The following is a 22,255-nucleotide window of genomic DNA, read 5'->3' as shown; positions in this document are numbered from 1 at the left end:
GGCGTCAGTGACCGTGTCCTCTATTTTAGAATTTTTTTTTGCTTTTTTATTTTTTTCAACACTCGATCTTAGGTTCTCTGATTTTACTGGGAGCTTCACTTTTCAGACATGACTACCTTCACATTTCATGCTGTTTTGTTTCTTTATCTTGCTCTTTGTCTCCTAGTCTCTTCATCTGAAACTCTTCTAGCGTTCTCTGAGTTTCTCATATTTTTCATCTCATTATCAGCTTTGCTTTTGTCCTGCTTTCTCTCCAAGGTTTCATTCCTTTGTTCACATTTTATTCTATCTTCACTACTCCAGGCTCAGTGGAACTGCTCTTTAATACAGCAGAGGCTACAACAAAAGGCCGTCATCCCTCCTCCCTCCATTTCTTTCCTTTAAGTCCTGCCTCCTTAGGCTATGATTGGCTGGATTTCTCCCGCGTTCCGCACCGATAGGCGGCATGTTAATTAACATGAGCCACTGTCCAATCATAGAGCAGGATAAACAGATTTGTCTGGGCTGGGGATAGCTAATACTTAGAGAACAGGGATTTGCAGAACCTTTTTTTCGCCGCTTGATGGCGCTGGGAGCAGCGTTCCTGACAAACACCAGAGGCGCATCAACGGCGGCTCCGCGCCTTGATCTCTTTTAGTGATCAGTTACTGAACCGACTCATCAGAACTGACTGTTATTTATTTGAATGACCCCATTCAACGATTTGATCAAATTTCAAATCGAGTTTCTTGTCTCACTCATGAAACATATAGACACTATTTGAAAATATGTGTAAACATAATTTGTATTTAAGTTTGATTATGCTCATATGCTAAATTGTTCTGTGTGATTTCTCAAATGAGGAGCCAAATGTTTTGAAATTTTAGTTTAATACTGAAAATACTGAAACAAAAAATAATTTTTACCCAATATAAACCTATATAATTATTGTAGAACTATACTGAAATTTGTGTTTTTACTAAAACTGCATTAAATTATTTCAAAATGTGATTGAAAATAAGGAACAGGAATCTTCTAATGAATAGATTAGTTATATGGCACTTTTGATTCAGTTGAATATGTGAATCGGTTCAGCAGATTTGATGAGTCTGTTGAAGAGAATGACTCGTTTAGGAGGCGGACATCGCTGGTCTGGTCTGGCTCTCCACCACAACTGAAAAAGACAGAGAACCAGGCACAGCTCTTCTGTTGTCTGCTCGGGTTTTTAACGTTAAACTCTCGGTCACCGCACTCTTTACACCATGCCGTCTAACCAGAATGTACAAGGTAAGTGTGTAGACAGTATTTCGTTATTCCCTGTGTATATTGTTGCAACGGTCGTCTGGTTCCTCTGGAATGCTGCGGTGTGGTCTCTCCATAGCAAGTGCACCAGAAAAAACGACAAAACACCTTAAATATGTTGTAAAATGTCATTCTTCTGCAGGAGGGAAGGCGTTTGGATTACTGAAAGCACAGCAAAGAGATAAACTGGAAGAAATTAATCAGGTAAAGTATATGTGTCTGAATATTTCATTATTTCTTTTCACTCTGAGGTGATTTTTTTGAATGGAAAGTTAAGCTAACGGTAGCTACCCGGGCCTTGACCTTTCTTTATGTGTTTAATAATGCGGTTACATTCGCAAAATGCCCCGAAAATAATCCCCGAAATGACCGCTGAGCTAAACAAATCCTCGCATTTCAGTTGGCCGACATTTACTGTTAGCTTAAGGTCTGGTTGTAATGATTTTCTATTAAATATGTTTATAGCTTTCGTACACACTAATACTGCGTATTATGCCGTAAGAGTAGAGCACTCAGAAGATTAATGGGTGTGTTGCTCACATTTGTTCCAGTTCCGCTCACATTTGTTTCACATTTTTTGCGTCTAGAACTGCAATAGAGGTTTCACTGTGATCACAGTAACACTCCCACTCTTCATGAACACGAGTTTTAGATGGGCGTGTAACCCCAGGAAAACACGAGCAAACGTGGGTTATTTCTTGCGCAGGAATGAGCAGCACTACTTGCTGATTTACTTGCTTGCATTCTCAGTTCCCACAAACTGGCCAAATTCAGGAGACAAAGATCTATTAAGATGCACTGATCATGCCTACAGCTTGGGAGCCCCACCCTGCAATTTCACAGAACTGGTTTCTTAGGTTTGTGATAAAACAATATACATTTTTTTATTTGAGACTTCATTTGGCACACAGCAGATAAACAGTGCAGATGTTCAACCGTGGTGTTGACTGTTTATTTTGCTGATGAGACGTCATATAACATACAAACCACAACACACTAACACACTTGTTAACCAGGTACAAAATGTATTTATTTTTTTAACAGCAGGAGGCCTTTAAGATCTTAGATGTTAAGAAAACAAAACTCCCCAAATGGCATAATTAAGATCTCAAAGATTCTAAACATTTTACAATGACGCCTTGTACGGAAGCTCAAAATAGACCTTACTGAGTCATTAAAATATATTGTTTTTTATAGTTAAATTCTTATTTTTGAAAGTTATTTAAGGCTATCGCAGTATGAAATATGTATTTTCCTAAACAGCACTAGAAACATTCTATAAATCTCAAAACACACACTAACAACATGATAAACCTGAGATCAGATTAAATTTTTCTTCATGGTTTACCCATGAAAAATTTGCCATTGCTTTAATCTAAGGATGTGAATGTAATTCCTGACATTTCACACCCTCAAAATAAACAGAGTTTGTTCCTCAGTAAGTTGCCACTTAACACTCATAATGGAATACACATGCTTCTAGTCTAGTGAGTTATACTAAGATTAAAGCCCAAATATGCACTATGTACAGTTCAAATAGACATCAGGCATGAGCTCAAAAGTACTGTACACCTTTATCTGTTTTTGTTCTCTCTTATAGTTTTTTTTTTATGAGCACCTAAATCGATCATTTGTTGTTTGTTTTCTCTAATGTTTTGTTTTCTTGAGATTTTGGGTAACTGCGTGTCGTGATCTAAATAACAATCATCAGATCAAATTTATTTTTATAGTGCGTTGTACAGCTAAAAATGGCACAAAGCAGCTTCACAGAATTCCAGTAAAGGCTAAGTTTTAACATAATAATCTGAAGAAGACTGAAGGCAGGGTAAAGATGCAAATTCATAATTCTTGGCTTTGATGCATTGGCTCTTTAGACTGAAAATTACAAATTGATCTTCCTAAATAAAGTATTCAAGTCAAGTATTTTTTTTTTTTTAATTCTATTTAAAGATTATATTTGAAACCAGTATGCTGATCAGAGATAAAGAGATGCCCTTTCTTCTCTGGTTCAGACGGGAAACAGGTGGCTGCTGGACCCAATGAAGAGCCCCATTGTGTGAGAATTTCTCTCCACCCCACACTTGGACTGGCTTTCTGCCTTTCACTCATAGCCCCCACTGCATCAGATTGGCACTGTTTTTGGTCACGTTAAATCCTCAGAAATGTAACAAAAAATAGGGCATTTGTTTTAGTGCTGATACACCATATGTCCTGAAGTACCCTGTCACCCGTTCAGCTACTTTAAGGAGCACCCATTGCTGGCAGTAGCATTCAAATGTACAAGCAGAGCTTAAATTAATACAATGGAAAACATGGGCAACAGTATGGCAAAAACTCGAGCAGCTGCACATGAGCCTATGGTCTATGATTGAAACTTCAGTCTGGTAAAACCCCTGGAATCAGAAATATTAATGGTTATGTTAGTCTTAGTTATACATGTTTGATAACGTGACTGCTGGAGTCAGTACAAATCTGGACATAATAGTGATCCATTAGATATACTGCATTGTTTGCATAGAGGATATTTTCACAATTGATGCTAACCTTTGTAAAAAAAAAAAAAAAAAAAAAAAAAATCTCAGTCTGCTCATAATAAAGTCACTCAAAACAATGAGGTTGACATTGGGCATTTTCACATTTTTAGAATTTGTTACGGGAAGAAGTGTGGCATACATTTTGTTTGTTCTCTGAGAATATCCTGTGTATCCTAGTTCATGTAAATTATAGGACTTATTAATAGTTATGTGTTGCTAAAATAGCTTCTAAATAAAGGGGAGAGGAAATGAGCAGCTTTTTTAAAACAGTTGGTTAAGGTGGTAATTTTAAGGGCATATACAGGAGGTCCTCGGGTTATGTCAGTCCTGAGCTACGATGTTTCGTGGTTATGACACTTCTCCCATTTACTGTATAAATCCTTGTTTCGACTTAATGGTTTTGCGTCGTAAACGTCGTAATGCGAACTTAATGTTTGGTGTGCGCGGTGGAAGAATACACACTTACGCAGCTTGATAATCAAGCAGCGTAGTGGATAAGTGCTTACAGTATGTTATTTACGTACAGTATGTATGTATGTTCCAACTTACACCGAAAATCGGTTTACGACGTGACGTAGGAACAGATCAACGTCGTAAGTCGAGGACCTCCTGTATTGAGATTAACCATACCCAGCTTAGATCTGTATTTAGATTTTGGGACATTTTCTTTTCATGGATGTAACGTCAGGAAACTCCAAGACAAGTGGTAAGACTGGGTCCCCAGTATCTGTTACCACCAAGGGCATGTTGAATAGTTTTGAAGTTGCTGTTCAGTTTTCTTTACACTTGCTAATTTTTATGGCTGTATATGCGAATGGTTTGTTTTAGGGTCACGTTAGTATTTGATCCTCCCCATTTTGCATTTTTTCCCCTCTTAGCAAGGTAATACTGAAAGTAGAGGTATAAACCTGATCATGCCAGTTTGCCCAGTTTTACAGTTGCATGCACTTAACAGAAAAGAAATTAGGGATGACCCAATACCGATACCTGACAGTCAAGTATCTGCTGATACTGATACCAACCCCATCTAACTTAACTACACAATAGGTGCCTATAAATCTTAGTATTTACAACTTCCACATTTTATAGATTTTATTTGGGAAAAGCATAATCTTACTCAACAGCGTTACAATTGTTCATGAAATTCACATTTCAGAGCAGTGAAATAAAAATAGCACAGTTTAGAAACTGAAAATACTTTTGAATAAACTCGATGTGGTTACAAATAAACATTTAGTTCACAGGTGTTAAATTAAGTGTGAGTGTTACATTTAGCACTGACAGTGTTGATTTAACAAGGGCAAATTTGCTGTGATAGCAGTGAAAAAGTAACAACATTCCATTAAATGCATCTGTTTAGTGGTACTAAGTACCAATGAGTGTTTCTTTACAAGGTGTTTAAAATCATGTTTGGTTTAAAAAGATTTTACAAACAAAAATATATATGTATACAGATATTAAATAAAATAATCCTCTAAACAAATGCCTCCAAAATCTATGTTCATTTGCTGATATAATGTGGAAAAAATATTGGAAACATTTCTGAAGTTTCCTTTTGAGATTTTAACTTTGTAAACATGGGTGTTTCCTACACATAGGTTTTTACAGCTTTTGACTTTTTTCTTCTAAAGTGTTGCAACTTTGAAGTGACACTACTTTCAAAATCTGCGGCTTAGTCATTAAATATTTATGACATAGGTGTTAAAACACAAGTCAGAGTTTTCTTCCTTGCTGTCAGAGGTAATTTCCCATTAGCTTTGCCCCCTACCTACACACACATGCCAGACAGTCTAACTATTATTACCAGTAGATTGACCAGAGGAGGATTGGTCACTCCTTGTGAGCCTTGGTTCCTCCCAAGGTTTCTTCCTCAGCTGGGGGAGTTTTCCCTTGCCACTGTCGCCCCTGGCTTGCTCACTTGGGGTTTTTTACATTTGTTTTTACATTTCATGTCAAATCTTTGTCTTACTGGAATTCTGTGAAGCTGCTTTGTGACAACATCAGTTGTAAAAAGCGCTATACAAATAAATTTGATTTCATTTGTGTACAAAGAAAAAAAGAGTATAAGACATTTTACAGTTTATTAATTATGGTGTATTCAGGTTAATAATGTCAAGCTTCAAAACTATTTCTTTCTGTGTGAAAGCAAAGGTTGATATCCCACTCTTCACATATCCAAAGTGTATTTGCTTTATTTTCTCTGCATTATGCAATACACCCAGGTCTTTCAACAAGCACTAGCCCAATTGAAAATTTGTTTGTTTTTAGTGGCTTAACAATGATACACTGTTTTTAGTGCTTCATACACACAAATATGAGCTTTTAATTAGTATTTGAATGTGGCATAAAATTTTTGAATATTACTGCCTTTATTTCTATTTCAGTTGCACTCTTGTCATTGCACAGCTGAAAGAGCTAAAATATGCTAATGTACTACATAGCATGAAGGCAAATAGATTTTTCTTACTCATCACAATCCTTCTTGCGATCAAGTCAGTGCTTGGTGCATAAAAACAGACCAGCCATGTGTTTACAGGTGTTCTCACTGTCTCCCTGCCTACAGGAGTACTGACTCCAGAGAGTTAGCGACATCAGTAACTGCTTCATGGTATCAGTGCCTTCTGTAGCTGATACTGGTACTTTTGATATGGTATCAGCATTGGTGCAACACCAAAAATCTAACCAAAAATCCCAGCTTTATATCTAAAGCCACATTCCTAAAACACACAAACATGCACCACTGTTGGAAAGCTACACTGACGTTTGCCCTCTGGCATTATCAGGCCTCTTTTTGTTGGAAGCCATTTCTACCTCTCTCTTTCTGGTCTTTAGCAATGCAAGCATTTGTACATGTCACTGTCATTATTCCAGCCTTTAGCGGTGCGTGTGGTTGTCTAAGTGTGCGTGCATGTGGAGGCTCTGCACATCTGCACTTCAATACTTGTACACGCAAGTAAATTGAGCAGGGTAATATAGATTGATACACAGGTAGGTAAGCCATCCAATCATTCAGTCTGCTTGAAAAGATTGGACAGGTTTTATGCAGTCTATTAATGTTGAATGTTTTTAATTTACTGATGGCTGGATGTAGTGTTTCCAGAATATAACAAACTGTTTTAAGGCAAATCACCTACTCTGCCTTTGTGTGAAGCTGTGAAAGATTTCACGGACAGACAATTAAGATCTTTGAATATGTTCTTATTTAAAGGCGCTGATGTTCAGTTGTGCTGTGAGTCATCTGGTTGACACGTCTTCATGTGGTTACATTTTTTTTATTTTTTTTTATTTTTTTTTAAATGTTGTAAAAATATTCATCATGAGGATGTGGGTGTGGACAAATAGAGCTAAAAGGTTACAGCCAAATATGATTAATAAGCATGCATCAGCATTAGTCATGTAAACATTGTTTACATGAACTTTCCCTTCAAGGTTCTCTAGCCCATAATCTTTGTGTCCAGCCATGCTTACTCAGCATGCTGTAATTGGGTGATTCAAAGATGAGTGTTTTGGTTGTGATCTGCTACGTGTAGTCACTCTCCTTTTTTTCCCCTCTAATCGATTTTCCACTCATTGTTCTGCTTACGGGCGTGCAGGCTACTACAGACAGACACTTATTGATTCTCTAGTAGTTATACGCAAATGTCCAAGTAGACTGTCACTGGGCAGTGGAGCTTTCGGTCGACACATGATTCTGTGTGGAGAGAAACATCAGCAGTGTCTTATAGCCCTCAACTGTCAGATTGAATCAGTCTGCCATCATGGGCATAAATACATATTTGTTTACACACACTCCTTCATATATTCACATACTTTTGCTTTATGGAGTTAAATTTTCTTGCTTATTTACAATACTGTGTGCAGATTAATTACATTATTTAATTATGTAACAGTAAAAGTGTAGAGGGCACACAACCTGGGAAATGTAACCATTTGCCCACCAAATCTTTTTGGGTTGAACTTTCAATGGGAAACAAACAGCAAATTCTTCTAATTTCACCCTAAACTGTGTTAACGCATAATTACTGCTACTCTGGGGGGGGAAAAAAAGAAAATATTTTTGGGGTGTATCTTTTCCATAATAAAATCGTTGCCTTAAATTGAGGGGAAAAAATGCCATGTATTGAGGAGGATGTCATTTGATTATGCATCTGTATCTGTCTGAAATCTCTTATTTATTTTAATTATTTATTTATTGTTACAATTATATAATGCCTTTCTAGCTACCCAAGAACACTTTACAATCAGCACTGCTCACACACCTACACTGGCGAGAAGCAGCAGTAAACTCAGTGTGTCCTCAAATGCTGTTCATCCAAATAAATTTATGCTGAATTTATATTGCTGGGTTATAATATATTTGTTTTCATTTTTATTTATTTGGGCTGGTTTGTCTTTGTCACATGTTTCTGAATGTGTCCATTACAGTTGTAGTTTGTTCTCTGTTCATTTTATCCTTGAACCATTCTCTACAAAAGCAGCTGTTTACAAATGTTTAAGTCACCCGCCTACTATGAAATCATCTGAAATCAATCCAATATGCCTTACTGTCTCTTTCTCTCTGTGTCTGTGTAGGAGTTCATGGAGGATCAGAAGTACAAGGACGAGGAGGATTTGGCAGAGAAGCTGGATTCCTTCAAAAGTAAGAACCGCAGGGGCTAAAAGCTTGTTAGGAATCTCTTAGGATATGAACCTCCTATGATGGCATCGGGGAAGTGGAGGAATGTGATACTTTTGTATAATATTCATATGTGCGTGACATGGTGTTTATACAATGGTAATCGATGTCAGCAGAACTCGTGTGTAATGGAGGGCGTGTGATTTAGTGGTCTGTGGAGGGGCTGTCTTGGCGTGGTCTTGCAGGAATCCTTCCTTGTCCTCGGACTAAGGATTTTTGGAGAATGTGTTTTTGCGGGGAGTGTGTGTATGACAGTGAGAGTTCGAGTGCAAGAGTGCAACTAAAAGCTTTCTGCCTCAAAGCTCTAAAGCCAACTATTTTCTTCTCATCTTTGAACCCCTCTCCACCCCACCCCCCTTTCCCCTTGGATGACCTTTCAACTCTAAACCCAGGGGCTTTCCTCTTCTTGACTTGTTTACCATCCAGCCAAATCGTTTTTGGGTGCATGTGCTTATGCAGGCATGAGGAAAGAGAAGTGAAAGATGCTACAAAGAAAATTTTAGAGAACAAACTTCAAAAGTGCAATTGCTGAGGAAAAACAAAGTTGGAACAGAAGTGTGTTGGAAAATATAATCAAGGCTGGATGGAGAAAATTGAAGCGCTTCTTCTTTTGAGTATAGTTTGTAGAAATGTGGTCTGTCCTGCACTCTGATTCTGTCTCAAGCCCTTAAGCTCACCACTGTGTGTTCAACCCACATGTGAGTGTGAGTGAGAGAGGGAATGAGGAAACATACCCTTGAGAATTGCAAAGGACAGCAGTTAGAGATAGAGAACCTTTGTTTTCCACTGTGCCAAGTAACAGGTTTTGAAATACTTGCTACTTTTTGTCTCTAGTTTCAGAGAGTGAACTTTTAAAACAATTTTAGCAGCATTGGATTTGTCAGCCTCTGTTTTATGCTTTTTCACGTGAACTCTGGAGAAGTCTACAGAAACTCCAGAGTATCAGGCCCGATGATGTCCTACAACTACAACTGTATTGTTTTAATTTTCACCATATTTGACAGAATAATAGTTCATTCATCTATTTTTATAGATTTAGTTATATTTTCCCCACACATTCCCTGAGCCTTTAAGCTTGGATTGAAATCGATCTGCAGTTATTCTCTCTCTCTCTCTCTCTCTCTCTCTCTCTCTCTCCCCAGCTTTGCTGTGAATAGTCATGAGTTTGAGGGGCGGGCACTAACAGCGGGACCATTGTAACCCTCTCCTACCCATGACCCCTCTCTCACGGAGACACTGTTACTAGAACTCATGGCCACTCCAACAGAGCCCTCTTTGTGAGACAGAAGCAGTCACCAACAGACGGATGAACAGAAAGCATAAACATGAGGCTGGATGAAAAATCTGTACCTTCATTAAACCACAGAAAATTGAGTTATGATGCACAAAGGACATATAAACCTTTAGGCCTGGTGTTCTGGAGAGTTTACAGAAATTAGAATGCATTGTATGTCCTCATCATGGCATATTTCTAAGTGAAACAGGACAATTGGGTGGGATGTAATATGGTTTAGACATTTTAAAATGTCTGATTTTAAAGATTTTAAAATGGTGGTTTCAGTATTTAAACGGAGAGCCTTGGCACAAAAATGTTGCTGTTTTCTGATGTATCTAGCCTCTAATCTAACATGTTACAAGTTTGGTTGTCCCCATGTAGTAGTGCTAGCTCTGCACTTTCTTCTTGGATACAATGAGTAGAAAAAAATGAATCTGATTGGACAGTTTCTTTGGCAAATGCAAGAATTTAACCCTTTTTTTTGTTTGTTTGTTTTGCTTTGTTTTTGGATTAACCAAAACAAATTTAGCTGAAATTTACCCCATTCTTGTCTTCAAAGAATTCATTATATCTGCTTTTAAGGTCTAGAAGGCACACTGGTTATTTGTAACAGAACTCTAAAATCACAATAGTGATTAAGAAGCAATTTGATGTGCAGCCCTAGTACCTCAAAGAAGAAATGAAAGTGTTGTGGAAACTAGTGAAAAAGGTCCTCCAGTTGGTTACCCAATACAGCCTGCACAAATGCATAATACAAAAGTACTATCCCTACTACTGAAGTTGAAACCAGGCTGACATCTTTCCCCCTGCTGTGGCCTGCTTCCTCCTGTCAGGCCCTCAGCTGTCTCACTAATGACCACTTTACTCTCACATTCACCTGTTGTTGGCAGCTGCCTGTGTGTGACTGAGAATATGCATGATTAGAAAAAAAGCTCAAGCCCTTTTTTAGCATTTAATGAAACACATTTTTATGTTTTTTTTTTGTTTGTTTTTGTTTTTTTCAGATAAATATGCAGAATTTGACCTGAACGACAATGGAGAAATTGGTAAGTCTATGCATTATCCCCATGTGTAGTTGACTCTGTGAGCATCTAGCTTTTGTGTTCATTGTGAAGTTGATACTGTAAAGAACAGACATGAAACCTGAAACTTTAAGCACATGCAAGCTAGGGAAACACAATAGACCTGAGAAGACTATTGAGTGTGGCTATAGTTTCTGTAAGAAATCATTGCACACACTGTATGACATGCTTCCCAGTCCATATCATGGAGTGCTTCTGAGCTGTTTATTTCTCTTTTCCTGCTGCCTCACACCTAATGAACAGCTTGTTAATTGCTAAAGGAGTTAACTCCCTTATGTGGGGAGTTAACTCTGTTTTATAAGGTGTCTGTGCCTTAATTGCTTCTGGCCCTGTACAGTAGCAATATTGAACTCCTGCTTTTTTTTGGACCTAAAACAGAACAGTTTGATGTACCAACATATTTATCAGGAATTTTCCACTATTTGATTTGAGGTATTTGTTTTGTTTCAGTAAATAAGTTCTTTCAAAAGTAGCATATACATGTAGCTACACATCTTTCACTAATATTTGTAGATAAAGTGATATAATTCCCATGGACTGTTTACTAACAGGTTATGTTTTTAAAATGGAATACTTTTTCCTTCTGTTGTCTTGGTGGACCTCCTTGAAGTGCTGGGTCTTTGCTATAGTGGAGGTCATTCATGTATTTTATTTTCCTAATAACCAGACATTCTAATCTCAAGATGCTCTATCCATATGTATATAGACATACCGATAACCTGGCTGAAATTGTTCATATCAGTTCCAGTTCATTTCAATTGGCTATGTTCATTGAACATTGAACATGTTTCTAAATGCTTTTCTGTGATGTTAGGTGTTTCTGTCTAAAAAAAAAAAAAAAAATTAAGGCAGAGTTACATTCTATAAAATACATACAGGAGTAGATTTTTATATATGCATGACATATGATGACCTGATTTAACTTTATGCTCAAACCTACAACCACACAAACAGCAGATAACGGTCTTATGCTTGCACTGTGTGAACACATGATGCAGCAGCTGCAAAAGCCAAATGTCCATGTACATTTGGTTCCATAACACCTGAGCTCTTCATAGTGACCCTCGTTTTAATGCTGGTGCTCTACTGTGAGTCTTCACAACACTGTTCAAGCACTTTTGGAATGTCTAAACTAGAGAGCAGTGCCTCCTTTTTTGGTGCTCTTTCATTCTTTGGTAAACCTTCATTTTTGGCTGCTTTAATAAATGAATGGTGAAAGTTTTTGTTTGTCACAGTTGCTCTGTGGTCAAGACTAATGTAAAATGCACATTTTAGCACTAGTTGAAACACAACAAGCTCTAAAGATTTCTGAATAAATGTTTCTTAAATGTGGTTTCTATTTCAGAATTCATACGTTTGTAACTGTTGTCTAACTCGGGAAAATGAGATTGAATAAAATTGATTTTATTTAAATGTTTGTTTCAGAAACGCCAATGAAAGCACGAATCTTTGTCTGATTATTACAGAACATGCTCACTGCCACATGTTGGCTATAAAGCAATGCACTTTGCTATAATAGTAGTTGCAGAAGTAATGGATAACTTTCATAACTGTGCTAGGACCTACAGATTGCAACATGCAAGTGTTGAAGCAGACCACGAGCCTGTACATGTGCATAACATAATGTTGTGTCTGTTTGGTAACAGATATGATGGGTCTGAAGAGAATGATGGAGAAACTGGGAGTGCCCAAGACACACCTGGAGATGAAAAAGATGATTTCAGAGGTGACCGGTGGCAGCAGCGAAACCATCAACTACAGAGACTTTGTCAAGATGATGCTTGGCAAACGCTCAGCTGTGCTCAAACTGTAAGTTTCTGGTTGTGGGTTCTTTAATAAAATGTGTTGCAAGGCCATCTCATGTGTTGCCAGGACCTGTTCAATGTGACTATTTTTAGCATGTCTGTGTGCTTAATCGTGTCAGCAAATCCACTGCAGCATATCTCTGCCATTATCTCTCAGTAGGGGAGAGGATATGATGTGACAGTGGGTGTCATCACCACGATCACATGACATTCCTGTAAAACCTTAATTACAGTAAGCTGTAATTGGGCAAGAGTCATTGTGCCTTCTGTGTTATAGACTGCACCTTCAGATTTTTTTATTTTTTATTATGACATAAATAGAACCAGTTTTGGGATATTGACTACTGGCATTACTAATATTACAGATGTCTGCAATATGCAAATTGGCCTACAAACTAATCTCAATGTAGCTGTTAACTTGCAATTTTTGTTTTTGGTTCATATAGTGCTGTCTTAATTTTTAAACACAAAACATCAGTTGACTAGTTTCAATTTTCCTGTTTAAGACACTAATCCATAATCATATTTCAGCTTTCAATCCAAAATCATCCACTGAAAACATGCAGCTTGTCCCACATTAACCACTGTGTCTTCATAATCAAGTGCATTTAACATTTCAACTCTAGAAAGTTAAGATGGCAAAAATCTTTTTCTCATGTTAATCCTTCCATAATCTGCAACACACTAATCATCTGATGAAAGGCAATGCTTCAGCTCCAATAATTATGTATTTATTTAATTATTTTTTATTCCTATTCAGTTGGTTCCGAATATTAAGGCAGAGTTAACTATTACCCAATGATTCAGTGGTGGACTATGTTTATAGTTGTTTATTTGTCGCTGACTTTTAAACATCACGAAAAAACAAAAATGGTTCTATGAGCTTCGTAATAGAGGTAACTTGAATTAGTCTTTCATTTCTGGCTCTGTTTCACATGCAGTAAATAGTGTACCTGATAACATTGGGGAAGTCACTTTAGGCAACTGGTATAACGCCAAAACTGAACTTCCCTTCATGTGCATGTCTGCAGTGTAGGCCTATAGATGTTAGATTAGATTAATGATTTTTCCTGTTTTCGTTTACAATCTTAGCTTTAATTGGAAAATGAACTGTTTATGACAAAGAGAAAACAATGTCTACTGCATCTGTAGTGACCAAGTGTACACAAACATGCATGTGAAGGTACATGTCGATACCTGCCGTCTAAAGTGATATTCTACTGTGTTCATCCAAAATTGATGTATTTTTTTGTAGTTTACAGTACAAATTGTGTCCTAAATCACCCTAAAAGGTCTGGGCTCTTTTAAGAAGGTATGTCTGCAGTTAAAAGACATGTTTTTACACAAGATTTGACTGTGTGAGTGTAGCTCTAATACTAAATTAAAGAAGTAACATTTGGAAGTAAACTAGGTTTTTCAGACCATTCCTTTAAAGGTTATTTACTTGACTTTACACCCTTTTGAGAATTCCATAGCCCACATTGCTTTCCTCAACAATATTTACATCTTTTTGGCCACTACATAATTGTTTAGGTGTTTTTGTCTTAAAATGAAAAAAGCATACAGTGAAGTTAACCCCCACAGCTTTAGCCTCAGACTCCAACCTCTCACACACACAGCTCTTTAAGTTATGTATGCTGCCATGGATGTACTCCAAGTTGGCACAGGATTCCCAAATGCACCCCTCCCCTCCATTCTTCTGTTTTTCTTTCCCAAGGGGAAAATGGAGGAAAAGAATAAGGTGGAGACAGAGAACAGAAGCTTTAGTTCCCCAGTTTTGTTTTCCTTGGTGAAAGGAAAAAAAGACTTGGCTGAAATTAGTCAGGGAGGGAAAAAAAATGATGAAGTGGTGCCAAGGTTCATATTGTAGCACTGCTTACTGTTGCAAGTAACAGTAAGAGGCTTTTGAAGTTAGTTTTTGCTGCATTCTCAGACACTGACTGACTTTGAATATATGGATATATACACTTGCAATTTGCTAACAAATAAACAGATTTAATTGTGTATTTAAGAAAGAAAAAGTCTTTTTGAAAACTTACTTTAGTTATTGAATCAGGTGGAGTATGACTGGAAAGGATGAACAGAATGGTGTCTTAGGCACCTTGTCTTGCTGTTTTGTTTTATTTAAAGATCATGATAAGAGACGTGATAAACGTGCTTGATTATAAATAGTTATTCTGGCAATGGTATTAGCTCAGGTCTGCCTGAGAAAACTGCAGTCCAGACTGGAGTGTTGGTTTCTGGTGCCGTGGTTCACCACCTCATCCACTGGAGGTCTTGTGTCTAAAGTCTTGGGTAATGCACTGTTGCATTGTTTTGGTTTATTCAGGATGTGAGACCTCAGGCAGTCAGGTGGTTTATAGTAACTCACACAGTGAAACTGACTAATACACTATATTTTTCTTTTAGCTGTTTAAACAAGAGTAGTTTTCCTAGTCTTTATGAAACAATTTATTCTGAAAGCAAAGCTGTTGTTTTTTGCATCAAAATGAACACACCTCAGTACTTTAAAACTTTTTTTTAAAAATAAAGCAAATGCATGCAAATGAGGTAGGCAAATCAAATTATTATTCATACCTTCCTCTCCACATCACTCTTGAAAACCATTTTTTCTAGTTTAGTAAATGTTGGTAAGCTGGGGTTCTGCACATGGCTCATTCTAATTGGTAGCTATCAGCTTTCTTCTGTTACTACTTTGAACAGTTTATCCCTTTAAGTATAAGCCAATAAGATAAGGACTGACCACTCATGATACTGGTAGCTCCTTCTCAAATTACTGATGCAAGAGTGAATAGATTCATTTATACTACACCTCTACTACTTAATGATTTCCAAATTAATGATTTACCTTTTTCACAATCAGTCCCCTGGCCCATATTTGGGGCCATATAGTATGTCAGATCACACTGTAAGCAGAGTGAACTGGGGCAGAGAGGTAATTTAGGACAGCTCTAAGTAGTCCTGCAGTGCTGGAGGGCAAGCAAGCAAGACTTTTCATCTATATACAGACACTGACACCAAAGCTACTCTTGCGTGCAAAAGAAATGCCACTATTGGCAGTCATTTTGACGTTTTAATGGCTTCAGTTCTAGAAATACTAAACTTGTCACAGCTATTTAAAAGAAAAAAAAGTGACCTCACTATAAACCATTTCCTTCAAAATTAAGCCCTGATTATAGCTTTAAATTTAGACCCAGCCCCTCAATGTGCTAAGCTCTGGGGAAGTGACCCATATACTGAAACCAGTTAAAATACATCAGTGAGGTTTTTGCAAAAGAGAAGTAACATGCAAGGGTGGTCCATCATGCCCCCCCCCCACAGAGTCCACAAAGAAATGACATGTTTAAATGATATGGGAAGTGTACAAGGTTTACATTACACATATATGATATTGAAGTTATTGGTTATTTATTTATGATACCATTCTCTAAATGTGTCACAAGTTTACTTGTCTGTTTGCCTTTTTCTTTTTAAATTTGGTCATGCTCTCAGCTCTGTCCTCCATAATTTTGCATACTGTGTGTTGTTTTCATGTTTCACACAGTCCTGCATTGTTGTAAATATAATTTCATCCACAGCTCAACCATTTTTATCTATGCACTTAATTTTACAGTGGGCAGAAAATGTTTCAATTTGTAGTTGCATGTTCAAGTAAAAAAAAATAGTCATTTTTATTATCAGCATACAATTATTTTATTGATTAGTGGTTGCAGTGAACTAAATGTTGTGAATATGCTGCTAGCCATTTGTCCAGATCAGGCTTCAGGCTTGTTAAGAGCTTAACAGATTTGTAGAGGTTACCAGGAAAGACAAGACAAGACGTGTCTCGGAATAGACCTGTTAGGACTTCTTCATTTCTACCCCCTCATTGACTTCATTTCCTTTCTCACTATTTATCTTTAAAAATGTTTTTACTCATATGTCCTTTGTGTTTAGCCAGAGATTTATTTTTTGGTAATGACTCTTTCCACAGACCTTACTGTCTATTGTCATACCAACAGACTGTTGTTCTGTCTTTGCTTCCCCTCATGTTATTTCAACATTACTTTCTCCTATTTGATTTAGTGGTTCTTCTGCTAATTTCTGTGGTTTGGGTCAGTGTTGCAACATGCATCCTACTTTAAGACCTCTCATGTTGTCAGTCATTGTAGGTTCAATGTGGAAAAAAAATTAAATGAAGTAGGGAAGCTTGGACTGTGTATTTAGCAAGGAGATCATTTTCCTCACCTGAAAGTCTGAAGAAACAGCTGACTTTGGCTGGGTTCCATTCAATGCAGAAAGGAAAACAAACCCTTTTCCATTTTCCTTCACCCAAATTAAGAAGTAATGCAGAGATAAGATGGCAGGGGGAAAATGGTTCACACACATTAACCCCTTTTGTTTAGTGTTGCGTTCAACCTTGATAAGCTTTACTCCCTTCATTAAAATGCAGCAATCTAGCAGCAAATTAGTTTAGAAAATGACCCATAATATCATGCTGGTTCTAAAAAAGCTGGTTTAAAAATCCTTTGAAATTTATATAATGTCTATCTTCCCGTTTTTAAGAAATTTCTAAATAGAATAATTGAGAGAGAATTTCTTCTGTCAGTCTTCATAATCACTTAAGACCATTTACTACAGTGGGATCATAATCTAAAACATGTAATTTCCATTTGCCATGGCTTAAAATATTTTGGCGCTCTAATTTTGAAAATGTTATTTGCAGAACTACTTTGGCTTTTGTTTCTGAAAGGTATATTTTAAGCATTAAGATTAATATCAAAAGAGATGTAAAGGGCTCCTTGTTCATCCTGTACTGTACTGTAACAGACTCTTTGTAATTTGGAATCAGATTTGTTTAATGTTGGGAAATACCAGATTTACTGATAAGTTTTACCTGCTAAGACATGTTTGTTGTCCAAAAATGTGCTTCTTTACTCGACACAGAATTACACTGTGACAAGTACATGTTCTCGCCAAAATCTGTGTCGGATTGTTAAATAATTTTAGAGAGATAAATTATACACATCCAGTTCATTACAATGTTTAATACTTTAGAAATCCCAAGGCAAAAGAAAGAAAGAAAGAAATCTGTTTATTGACAATGCTTGACATAAGAGGAATATTTTTGTACATTTTGATTTTGTTTACCCGTTTGACCCTAGGCTCATTATTCAGTTTTAATGTTGATTGTTTAAAATCAAGGCTCAGTGTTTAGCTTAATTTAGGAAATTATATTCAGAATCCACACTCTTCCTACCTGCAGCCACCAAAATTACTGTTTAAAAACTACACCTCAGCGCTAAGGTTGCTGTGGCCATTTATGATCTGATCAGCAACCAGCTATCCTTAACAACTACGGTTACTCATTGACCCCATCCCATTAGTATCCAAACCAGCCATTGTATCACTAGCTCTTCACAGGGGTCATCAGGTAGGCACCTCCTCTTGTTGGTGTTTTGCCAAATTAAGCCCACAGCACCTCCAGAAGGCTCAAGAGTGAAGTCTAGCATCCTAGACCCACCCCCTTCAAGCCAGCTTTACAGTCCTACCTTGCCCTTTACCATCAACTGTAAATCCACACTGGCCCCTCTAGTGATTAAGACTGTACCTAGCCCCACTGGCACTGTTAATGCATGCTCAGTGCCACCAGTTCCATGTGAACTTTACATGTTACATCACCAACAATCTCAATAGCACCTCTACATTTCCACAAGTAATCTGTGCTCTCTTTATCCACAACCACTGACTAGACCTTTCAGCTGTTTCTAATAACTCCTTCACAGCTGCCCTTAGTGTCCGGCCCCTAATGCCGAACTGCACAAGCAGGGATGTGGCTGATTTGGCTACAAATCCCCTATCTCCGGTCTTACATTTTTTCCTCACTTCAGTCGCATAGTTCAGCTTCTTCCTTTTGAATGCTTCATCTACTGCATCCTTAAATGGAACTGTTAAGTCTATGAAATAAACTATCCATTTACTCTCCGAGTAGAGCACCATGTCTGGCCTCAGTGTAGTTAACACAATACACTCTGGGACTTGCAGCTTTTTTCCTACGTCCACCAGCAATTTCAAATCTTATGCTTCACCACATCTACCAATTGTTGTGGCCTGTGCACGTTTTTAAAAACATTCCCGCTCATGCACAAACCTAACTATTTATTACTACAGCTATTTGTCAATGCATTAACCTCCTAGCCGTCCAACAAACATGCTAAAACACTTAGCACCTGATTGTCTCCATGTATACCTCCCTTGTGACAAGCTAACCTCACAAGCTGATAGAATACGCTTCAGCATGCCAACCCCTGTACCTAATCCACAATCCACCAAAAAGTGGAAAGTCTTCAGCTACCCACTGTCCCATAATTTTTGGAAGGATGTCATAATTTACCCCAGCAAAAACTTAATACCGTGTTTCCCCGATAGTAAGACACCCCCGATAGTAAGACGCAGTGTGGGTTTTAGGGGGGTCGGCTAATGTAAGACGTACCCCGAAAGTAAGACATAGTAAACTGTACGTTGGAAAAATATAAGCCATAGTACCGGTACCTTTTGCTGCATTAACTGCGGAATGAGCGGAGGGATGTGGAGGCCGCGGGAGCAGCAGTAATGTTGTCCGTGGTCCAACACGCAGCCATGGTTGTCATGGAATAAATCTGTTTTATCTTCCAGTATAACATATTCAAACTGTTCGTTCTTACCGTTTTTCATTGTTTTACATGTTATACATGGAAATACCGTCATGATACGGTTGTAACAAGACATTCTTGGCACTTGCTTTTATAAAACTGTTTTTTTTGGTGAATACCATACTGTTCAGGTTGTTAATTTTATGGTTAAAACAAAAATCGACATTTTTTACCAATATAAGACATACCCCGAAAGTAAGACATAGTGGGACTTTTGGGGGTAAAAAGAATGTATGACACTGTCTTACTTTCGGGGAAACACGGTATGACTCTTGCCAGGATATCTTCTGCTTCTCTAGATTCTTCCATTCAGTACCTACTATAAAGCTAATATGTAAGTTATAAGAATAAGCCTGTTAACAGCCAATCACAAGTCTTTCCTTTATCTTGTTTCAGGGTAATGATGTTTGAAGACAAAGCTAACAGCACCACCTGCAAACCTGATGGTCCACCACCCAAACGTGACATCGCCAGCCTTCCATAGAGAACTACCGATTTGCCATCCTCGCCCAGTTTACTCCGAGGGGCTAAGTGTACGATAGCCTTACCCAACATCTTTTGCTAGGGCCCATGGGAAGAAAATCAAAATCTGTGCTCCAGACATTATTGTTGGACAAAAACATATAACTATATATATATATATATATTTGCTGTGAAGAGGTCAAACTGCAGAGTAGCTTTTTATAACTAAACAAATGTATATATTTATATGAAAAATAGGTCTTTTTTGTTTTTTAAAGGGCTCATCCCTTTTAACTGAATCGTTTCATACAATGAACAAAAGTGTGTGTTTGGTAAGAGTCTTCACTCTTACTGTGAGTGAAGTAACAGTGAAGTGCAGTGTGTAACTTTTAGACGTGTATTAAGTGGTGTGTGTGTGTGTGTGGGATGAGACCTTTTTTTTTTCATAAATGTCTTAAGACGTTAAAAATTTTAATTTAGGAGTAATGTATGTGTTTGCCCTCCCTCCACACCCTTCAGTTTTGAGTGCTTTTTGCAGTAGCCAGATAAGTTGACTTAGCTTGAAGCATTTAGTCCTAAATTCCCACTAACCTTTTGTGGCAGTCAATACAAGTGTGCATTAGTGTGACGTCAAACGTGGGCAGGGCTGCTTAAGACAATGTGTTGAGTTATGACCTATTCCAATATTGTGATGAGAGTGTTGTTTAATATTGGGCATTTTCTTAGTTTCTGTGAGTGGAAGTTTGTGATGTGAATTCTGTTGACAGAATCAGAGATTGCAAAAGCGAGCAAGGAAGGAAGTTCCATGGGCTTTTTTATTTTCCTGCAAGAGCAAGTAGAGCAGTTTGCATTCCTTCTCTGTTAAATACCTCATAGGCCTCCCACACGCCGTCTTTTTTTCTTTCTGCTTGTTTGTTTCTTCATTCCTTTTTTTAAAAACATGTGGTTGATTTTGTCCCAGTAAAAAATGTGACTGTATAGTGCTTTTGGTCCAGATTTGACTACGGGCAGTGTTCATAAAGCTATGTGACAAACAAACACACACACACACACACACACACGTCCTAACAAGATGTGTCATAGAAATACATAAATGTAATGTAATACTTAATCCGAATGGAATTTGGAGGTGACGTAACATCTATCTCAGGTGACATTAGGGTTAGAGGTTTATTAACAGGTTATTAGCAGGTTTATGCCAGTTGTGTAGCTTTATGAACACTGCTTTACAGTAAATGTTTCCATGCTTGTATAGTACAACGCACTGTTAGATGAGCACAAACCACAAGAGATTATGGTCTGTTTCTACACATCTAGGGCTTGTTTTTGTGTAAGTCTAACTGAACACTTGGGGGGGAAAATGTTTCTTTGAGTACATGCGTAGTTTCACTTGGGTTTCAGGACACCTGTGCATCATTATTGTTGCACTGAGCTTTCAGCATCTGCGCACTGTAAATTAATATGAAATCAGTCTTTCCAAGTGCCTCACATACTTTAATGTAGCAAGAATAACACGCCAGATAGTTTGTAAATGAATATGGTGTGAGTGTGTTTGTGTGCTCATGTTATTGTATTAGTGAAGAGTTGCTTTAGGGCACATTTCTGGGAATTTCTTGAATGCTGCAGTGTCCTTATTTTTTGCTTCCTTTTTCTCCCCTCCCCCAAATGCAGCTCAGTCTTTTTAATGTTCCTTAGTGCTTTTTGGGTCTACATCAGAAATTTCCCATCCATCTCAGTCTGTAGAAGTCAGTTGTGTTCAATCCTATCACAGAACTATTCTACATGGGTCGTGTTAGATTGTTTTATGGCCACAGTGCTGTGTTGTAAAACGTAGATCACAGAATTATAAAGGGGTTATTTTCCAGTGAAGAATTTGATCCTGTTTCTTTAAGTTCATTTCTCATCTATTTCAAGTGTTTTTCAGTTTTATTTTCTGGTAGAAAATGTATTGTGTGCCTCTTTACTTTTTCTGTTCTATTTGCTATAAAACCATGAAATAGCAGCTGCACTATATTAGGGTATTTTAATGAGACATTTGTATAAATTTTAGTTGGTTCTTTCCACACATTAATTAATGCAGGCATTTTTTAAGGTATAGACCATCTGTGTAACTTTTTTTTTCTTTCTTTTATCTCCTTTTTTGCAAACACCAAAGGAATAAATATCTTACACAGAAACCTTTGTGGGTCTCAGTTCTTTTAGTTTGAATTGATCTGTCCATGTTCCATCAACAAAGGAAGAAGTCTATAATTAATGAAGAAGGAACGAAGAAATCCTGACACAAATGGGCCAATACGGAAGTGCTTCATATCAGTGACAATAGTGTCATTAATTTGACTCGTTATAGACTGACAGTACATGACATGCATCACCAGCTTGCTTCCAACAATACTACACACACTGCCCTGATGTCTCAGCCTTATTATATATTTATTTTTCTCTTTTCTCATCCAGGACAGTTCAAATAAC

At 37.5% G+C, this 22,255-nt stretch overlaps 1 protein-coding gene across 1 annotated transcript; it reads left to right on the top strand.

Moving 5' to 3' along the window:
- The first annotated feature begins 1,108 nt into the window (after positions 1 to 1,108).
- aif1l (allograft inflammatory factor 1-like) lies at positions 1,109 to 21,955 on the top strand. Its single transcript, XM_066660727.1, has 6 exons — positions 1,109 to 1,266; positions 1,424 to 1,485; positions 8,388 to 8,454; positions 10,771 to 10,812; positions 12,495 to 12,657; positions 19,721 to 21,955. Exons 1-6 carry the CDS (start codon positions 1,242 to 1,244, stop codon positions 19,806 to 19,808), a joined length of 447 nt encoding a protein of 148 aa, XP_066516824.1. The 5' UTR covers positions 1,109 to 1,241; the 3' UTR covers positions 19,809 to 21,955.
- Positions 21,956 to 22,255: the final 300 nt, after the last annotated feature.

Source organism: Hoplias malabaricus, chromosome 2 (genome assembly GCF_029633855.1).
Source record: "Hoplias malabaricus isolate fHopMal1 chromosome 2, fHopMal1.hap1, whole genome shotgun sequence".
Lineage (NCBI taxonomy): Eukaryota > Metazoa > Chordata > Actinopteri > Characiformes > Erythrinidae > Hoplias > Hoplias malabaricus.
This window is presented reverse-complemented; position numbering and strand designations above follow the sequence as displayed.